At 54.4% G+C, this 8356-nt stretch overlaps 1 protein-coding gene across 1 annotated transcript in view; it reads right to left on the reverse strand.

The window, feature by feature from the left end:
• The window catches only part of LOC122373824 (ichor-like), a 34455-nt gene extending 26353 nt beyond the window's left edge, over positions 1-8102 (reverse strand). The window contains exon 1 of the mRNA XM_043352194.1: positions 7624-8102. Within this exon, the coding sequence (XP_043208129.1) occupies positions 7624-7625 (2 nt within the window). The 5' untranslated portion in view covers positions 7626-8102. The remainder of the gene's footprint in view (positions 1-7623) is intronic.
• Between the last annotated feature and the right edge of the window lie 254 nt (positions 8103-8356).

An 8356-nucleotide genomic window follows, 5' to 3' on the forward strand; every position in this document is an offset into this window, starting at 1 on the left:
CAGGAACATATTCCTCCCGGTGACCTTTTGAGCGACTGGGTGACCTATCCCAACGGGGCTCACTTGTCCCGAGCTCAGCCGGTGCAGTGGTAAAATCTAATCCACCCGGTCTCTACTCTCTTCCCTTATTCTCTCATTTCACGGTCCTGAATTGGTTGAAGGGACAGCGCCCATCTCATCAAAAAATAAAAACAAAGCCGGGAGCTGCTCCGGCATTTAGCTCCGCTGCCAGTCTACGACTGCCTCTACGACTGACGTCACTCCCAGCAACTTCATGTGACGTCATCCCCTCCAGATGGCGCCACCGTAGAGTCAGCAGCAGTGACTCGTCGTTTACGCCGCGCCGGCCGCAGCTAAAAGTGAAAATCTGACCCGGTTGGCGTCACTGTCCCACATCTCGGGCCATTTCAGTTTCGTCCGCTTGACGACGGCCTTAAGCCGCCGCCGCAACTGAGCGTGGAAGGAGTTGGAGCGATCCCTGGTGATAAGGGTTTGGGGTCGACAGTGATTCCGCCCGAGGGCTTGAGTTATATGACTATGATACTCCGAGTGCATTGTGTCACTCATTGAATGAAACGGAAGTTAATGACATGTTTGTACAGAAGTGTCCAGCCTAATGGAAAATGATTGTCCCATAAATCTGTCTCAAATGTAACACTCCCATCTTTACTTGTTATATTCATGAGGCCTAAAGGGTGAAATCGAGCGAATGCACGGCTTCGCAAAGGACCTTTAAATGGGTCAAAGCTACGTAATGCTACTGGCCACACCCATGATGATTCGCAATCGCCCTTTCTGCAAGAATAATGTATCCAAAAGCGGAGATCCGGTCAGGGTGGACGTCAGCCTGTAGCCATTCGGTTTTGACGCGAGACGGACTGGTAGCAAGACTGAACCATCCTTGTAGCGATAAACTTGTCGTTCCTCCCCATCCCTCCGGACATTTCCCACAGAACCTTCTTGGAACTATAGGTCAGCATCATCTAAAAAGAAATGTTTGTTTTCTTTTTGCTTGAAGTCTCAGGACGTTGGGACTGCCTAATTTACAGTCGTTTATTATCTAAGTTTATTCGCTGATTGCATGGCCGTGCAAACAGAAATGTAATTTAAATTCCACCATCCAACCGATCGATCGATTGATTGTGACTTAGTTGTTGCTCGGTCGTGAAAACCACACAGAGATTATCGTACATTCGTTACTATTCTGACCCCTGTCGATTTCTGTTGCGGCTGGAGGCCTCGTTTGGTACGCCCAGTAACCCCAGATGCTTATCCATCATTATATTTGTCCCATGCTGAGCTAAGAACCATTGCCCAACAGCATTGCGACACAATTCAAAACACCAGCAGCAAGTACCTAAGCCGAGCGTGGAACGTCCCAGGACACCACGAATTCCATAAATAACCTCCTCTAAGAATATTACTTAACTATGTTGGTAGTTGGTCATTGGACTGCATTCAAAGAACAATAGGTTGAAAAACGGAGGACGGCGGACAGCGAGCGCTGGACCTCAGCGGCGGACCTCGGCGGGCGGGCAGCGGACGCCGGGCGCCGGGCGGCGGGCGGCGGGCGGACGGCGGACTCCCTGGCCGGACCGCCATCCCAGTCCGACCGTCGCCGCTCTGGCGCTGAGAGTGAAACCGTCCGTCTCGGCCGGCCGGAGAAACGCCGCCTAATTACCATTGACGGCGGCGGCCACGACCGCCACACAATGGGCCAGTTATGCCGTCACACCCGTGACGCCGGACGGCGTAACGGGCGCGCCGTGACGAGCCCGCCCGTCACGGGTCGGCCGCGACAAATGTGGGCCAGGCGGACCACTTGAAGTACGGACATGATCTGGGGCAAAGTTTTTGCGCCGCGACCACGATCTGTTCGGGAATGTTTAATAGTTATCACACACCTCTAGCTAAAAAGCCAAAACATGTTCTATCCGGACATTCGCTACACTATATGCAACTTCAGTATCCCACACAGCCGCCCTAAAGTGGTGTTCACGTCAGACAAAGTCATTTCGGACACCTCGTTTCCCTACATCCTCTCCTTCACTGGCTCATTTCCAAATATACAACATCGACCTAAAAATAAAACTCCGAGCGAGCGATCGATCAAACCCATCTCCCGTGCAGCCCTGCACCGGCAGCTGCACTGTCGGGACCTATCTTACATGTGCACTGTGCAGCCAGCGGAGCCAAGTTTGCAGGGCACCAGGAAGGGTCTCCCGGCAGACGGACAACACGCCGGCAGTACGTCGCTCTGAGCACGCCGTAAAGTCAGCGGACAATGCTAGCTGCTCGGTACAATGGAATGAGAGCTGATGGCTGGTGGGCGGCGCACAACCCGCCCTATACGACTTTGAGGACGTGGGGACAGGCCCAGACACCAACTCATAGGTTCAGACTTAGGATCGAACTCAACTTCAGAATATAATGAGCCCTCATACTTGCCTCTCATACAATAATGAGCCGCCTCCGACAGGTTCGCATCCTGAATCTCAGCTTTAAGCTCAGAGTCAGATTCAGTGTCAGGCTGAGACTCAAACTCGTGCCATGTCGTTCCGGCCAAAGCCAACCGGCACGATTTCGCGTGGGCGCGTGATGCATGTCCTGCGTCACACGAGGTAGCGGAGCAGGAACCTCGTGGAGCTAGTCGAGCTGTGTGCCCGGCAGGGGGCCTCGTGTGTAACTGCTGGACTGCACAGTGCACAATGCAATCACTGTGTGTTATGACTTGTGAGGAATGATGACTGTGAGGACTAGGAGACGTGGCGTTGCACAGACAAACGGTGGGACAGTTGAACAGCCGAACAGCTGGACGGCCGGATATGGTCGAACAGGACATGGCTCGATGCGGTGGGCGCTAACGGTGCCGTCACGAGCGAGAACCACCAGATATAGGACATGAGATGAAACGATAGAGCAGGATTTGACCATCGGGCGAAAGTCGGAACTAAAATGCGGACATGAAACGTGATCTGCAGTGCGTTTGGTGTAGTACCCGTCCGCTTTGGGTTGACCTAGTTTTGAGGATTAAATATAAATTTGAGAGATAGTTAAGCAGAAAGCGGGGCGGGCATAGCTAATCGACAAGCAAAAAGATACACCGTACGGTACAGTAAGAATTTCTATAAAAATGTCCCGTCATTTACGCAAGTTATGTCAATTACCGGAAGCTATACGACTCGTGTGGCTAGGCATGGTATACGATTTACAATATGTCCCCGGATCTATTCTTAAACAATACGATTATCGATATTTAATCAGTAATCACTAGTGCAGTTCATTGCATGACGGAGGCATATGGCCATAGCCCATGAGATCACGCGCTTCACGAAGTGCTTTGGGCGTGGGCCGTTATCACTTTTTAAACAGCTATACTAGCTGGGGCCGGTAGAGCGATGTCAAGAGGTCAAGAGTACCAGGAAATATCCAACAGTCATGTACATTTGGACGGCATACATCACATCCTCATTTTTAGACCGGCTATCAAGTCGTCGCATGCAAGCCGACCTGAGTTTGAGCCGGTCCTTGTTTCCGTTTCACGGGGTACTGGACTGTCCATCTCACGTGGGGCCGCGTGCCTTCGACGTGAGGTGGACACAGATGGCATTTCCAGTCACTCGGTTTGGTCCGGCTTTCTGGCGGTATCTCGATAACCTTCTCGGAAAGAGCTGCTTGTAGAAAGATGGCCGTTCCTGGACACGACAAAAACTGGAGACAGCGTTTGTGTGTAGTTTGTTTGGAACGCCCCGTGCGGCCCGACGGTTCGTGACTTCCCTGTTTACTCATTACTGAGCCTCTTTGTTGTCACTGAAATATGAGCCCACGTTTCTACCGATCGATTCTCGGTAGACATAGGTCAAGCGGTATTATCCAGGGACCACCCATTGTTTGATCCACCTTTTATATGCCGCTTTCGCTTGTGGGTCTCAAATACCATTCTCCAGTTTGTTTCTGTGCTTGAACATTGACCAGCCTCCCGCCTCAGCTCCAATTCACGAGTCAAGCCACGAATCACGATCTTGATTCAAACACGTGCTCGAGCGCCGCCCCCTGGCCCGGCCCGTGGGCTTGGCAGCGGGAGGCGCGGCGGCGGGCGGGCGGTGGAGAAAGTGGCCGGGAGTGCCCGGGGGGCGGCGGGCCCCGCGCTGGCCCACTTCCTTGTGCCGGGGCCGGCAGCGCCGACGGCACCGGCCCGCAGCATTATCGTCACGGCACTGGACGTGACCCAGCCGCCAGCCGGGGTCTCAGAGGTGACCTGGGTGACCCGATGGTGACCCTACAGGGACGTAGAGACTCTGGTGACCCGGAGAGGATCGTGGGCCCGAGAGACTTCACACGTGCCCTGTGTGACCTGAGCTGATCTCGCTGACAGGAGATGGCTGACCCGAGAGACCCAGTTAAAATGAGCTGGGATGATATGCTGAGCAGAAGTGTGACTTATAAAGATGCGGTAGCCAAACTGAAGCTGGAATCATGACCATGAAAGGCCGGCTGATCTTATATGGGAAATGTTTTGCATGCGAAATAAAAAGGAATATTTATTTATGACTGTATTTTGTCCTGAAGGTGTCGAAAAGCTAGCAATCGTGTAGTAGCTGTAAAGAACAGCTGCGAACCAAACTGAAGTATGTGGAGAACACATGTTTGAGCGTGAACCTCACTGGAAACCGGTAGGATGACTGTGGATTTGGACATTACCTACTTGAATCACTTGATCAGAATCATAATGGACGATATACGGACATCGTGTACTACCCAGAAGTTTTGCACCATCGGCGCTACCACGAAGTGGTGTCAGAACACGATAATCATGGCTGTAACGGGTCATTTCAGTACCGGATAGATCTTGTTACTACTGCGATCCCTCGGGAAAAGACACAACTCGCACGTGCATTGCCTCACGATTTTGATAGGCGCACCAGTCATTACACGAGTCAGGAAGTAGAAAACACATGCTTGAATCGATATGGAAAAGGCCAAATTTGACAAAGAATGCAATCGATTGACAAAGTAAGAAAACAATGTCACCGCTCATTCCATGAGCTCTTCATCGTCCCATGATATGGGTGACCCACTCTCCAACTCCCGACAACAAACAAGCGGAACATGACGCCCCATTTTCCGCTCCCAGAACTCGTGGCATCACTTCCGCTGTCTGCGGCAGCCAAGTGGCGCTGTTTCCAGGCGAGAAAAGGGAGAGTGGCGTCCGCCCGGCCTAGCTCCCGGCCTCTCAGCGCTCCGCGGCGCTGCCGTGCCGCCATTGCCGGGCCGCTCCGTAAGCGCTCCCAGCTAGTCGGCCGACCGGCGCCGGCGAGTTTCACTTTTCTTCAGAGTTGGCGCGGCTCGACCGACGCTCGACCGGACGACTCGACTAGACGACTCACCGGCCGGGGGCGACTTGCCCGCCAAGCGGTTTGTGGGTTCAGGAGGGCTACTCTCAAGCTGACAGGGCGCACCTTGGTGCCTCCATAGGTCAAAGGGCTGCCTAATGGAGTCAGTTTTCATATTCGAAGGATGTCGCTGGTCCAGCCAGCATCTCGGAGCTCAGCCGGCGCCTCTATCTCCACTGTGCCTCAGCTGTCTCTATTCGGCCCCCTCTGGACCGGACGGCCACACAGCGTGTCTGGCCGCCGCCGCCGCCGGCCGGACGGGGTGTTGCGACACCCTCGGCAGGGGGGCTGACGACCTGCGGTGACCCCGCCGTCGGCGCTGCCTCCTCGTGGCGTGACCGGTCGGTCAGCCGGCAGGGAAGTGCGGCTGCCGACGGTGTGGTCCGTTGGGGTCGCGATCAGACCCGACATAACCACACCCTCCCCGCCGGTCGCGACGCGTCGTGCTTGGACGCGACGCGTCACGCGCACGGTCGCCGCCGCCGGCGCGCGGCCCAGTTTGCAACGTGGGGGAGGATCGGTGGAGCGATGATATCGCCTGGAAAAAGTGCACGTTTTTACCAAACCGACCAGGAAATGCGGGAGAAATTTGGTGACGGCCGGCCGCGTCCAGATCGGGTTTATCTGATTTTCAACACGTTCCTTTGGAATTGGGTCACGCTGCGAATGAGCGAGTGTCATCTGTCCGTCATTCGGAGAAAAGATTAGCCCTGTTTAATGGGTTGAAAAGTATGCGAACAATTAAGTACACGCGCAGCTTATACTCCAACCATTCAGCTTGGCTACAAGACAAAGCCAAACTTGAATGTAAGAACCATTTTGCATTGTAAGCTGCTTCCGATGGCGACTCCACTATGTAAACTACCGTACTACGAGTAGGGAGCAATTGCAAATGATAATATCCTACATATTTCTTCAGACCACACCTCAGCCCAATCTGCCTCTCATCCCCTCATCTCTCCGCCGTCGTCTCCGCTGGTTAGCGCCTCTGTGAAGTCCGCCGACCCACCGAGCTCCGTAATACGGCGCCGGTCGGCGGGCCGTTTTTGCGGTCAGCAAACGGCGGCCTCCCGCCGGCTAGGACCGTCTCCGTTATGTCACTGACCATCGGCAGGGCGCTAATGCTCGAACCGCGCCGGTTGCCCAACGGGCAAGGCCGTTCGGTCCGGAGCCACTCAACGCCAGGCAGAGATGAGTGGTGGACAGAGGAGAGATCGGAGAGGAAGAACAGTAGAATAAGACGGCGCCATGACGCACGAGAGAATGGGTTGAGATTTGAGAAGAGGTCGCACTCCGCAAGTCAGCCCAGACCTCCTCAGAGGCATCCCGCAGTTCATGGCGGCTGTAAATCTCATTACTGACCGTTATTTCTCCATCCGTCGCTGAATTTACATACCATATTTTCTCCGACGATTGATTGTTTATTATTTCACTAAGTTGTGTGTACCCAGACATCCGACCGTTTTACGATACCCCCGGGATAGGGGGCACGGAGGACGCCTCTAAAGTCGTGATTGAGGCGGCAGCACCGGTCCCAAGGCAATCGAGTCCCGTTTGAGACGGATCTCTGGGGGCACGAGCTCTCCGGCCATGAGGGCTGAAGGACGGCATCTACCTATGGGAAGAGCGAACCAGGAGATAAAGATAAGCATCGATGTCGGCTAAGTAGGGCCAGATGCTAGGGTGAGGCACGAAGAAGACGAAAGAAGAGCAGCTAATGATGTGCTGAAGGGTATATGTGGTGCTGTAAACAACAATGAGACGATTTGTAGTCTGTAATTGAGCCTCAAAGTGTAAGCAGCAGGGTCGTCTCGATTATAATATTTATATTTATTTATATATTTACTTATATTGATGCATCAACTATCAAGTAGATACCTACCAGCGAGGCACGATGTCTTTCTAGCGTTTAATGAGGTAGTAAATTCACATAGAGCCAAAGACTTATAGAGTGAAAAATACCCCCTGCTTTGGAATTGTCACCAGTGAAATCGATGCTTAAACTCATGCAGGCAATGCCAATAAAGCATGCCGAGTTAGATTAGGGGTAAATCTGAATACCCATGGGCAGAATAAGTTTTGGTTGATGTGGGAAGTCCCTCATGCAGAATTCATAAGTCTAAGCCCAAATGCGACACAATCATTAAACAGCATGCGTCTACATACATGGCAGAACACAAATTTCATTCGTTGGGGAGACGGACACTGGCCCTCTGTCCCGGGTACTTACATAACGTTTACAGTTGCTGAATCCGAGTGTCACGTTTACCAACGGAGCATAGTCGAGTCGCACACACGAGTAGCACACGTCTCGCCACCGTTCTCGGTGTCCGCCGTCCGCCGGCGGTGGCACGGGACGCTCGCTGGTCGCCGTCACTGCTCGCGCCGCGCGCACTGCACCCCTTCGCCCGGCTGTCCCCTCTGCTCCAAGTGGGTCACTCGGCGGCGCGCGCGCGCGCTGGCGACTCGGTCGGGCCCGGCGGCAGCTGGGGGCAGGCTCGGTGGGCTGGAGCGCGGCAGACGGAGCCGAGTCGCGGTGCTCCCCTCACCAGCCGCGCTGCACTCTCTCTGCGCCGAAGCTGGTGGCTGCGCCGCTGCCGCCGCGCACAGACCACCTGTGGAAAGTGAAAACTGGCCCGAATGGGCGGCGCCGCGCCGGCAGCACCCGCAGCCGTCCGTCCCTTTAGGCCGTCTTGGTGCCCGGCGTGGTCCTTTGTGACCGCCGGCGGCCATCTTACTGGCGGCGCCGGTCCGCGGGACAGTCCCAGGTGCGCAAACAGGGCGCTGTTTTGTGCGCCCGTGTTTGTCGGGAGTCGAGTAATGGGCAGGGATCCGAGAAAGGCACGCATAACTGGCCCGTCGCCCCTGGAAAATAACCTCCGCGCCGGGCCGCATGGCCAAAACACGGCCAGCTTATTTTTACCCGGACTAATTGGAGCCCCTGGCTGAATGGAACCAGGATA

This window comes from Amphibalanus amphitrite, unplaced genomic scaffold, assembly GCF_019059575.1.
Source record: "Amphibalanus amphitrite isolate SeventyFive unplaced genomic scaffold, NRLGWU_Aamphi_draft 001558F_arrow, whole genome shotgun sequence".
Classification (NCBI taxonomy): Eukaryota; Metazoa; Arthropoda; class Thecostraca; order Balanomorpha; family Balanidae; genus Amphibalanus; species Amphibalanus amphitrite.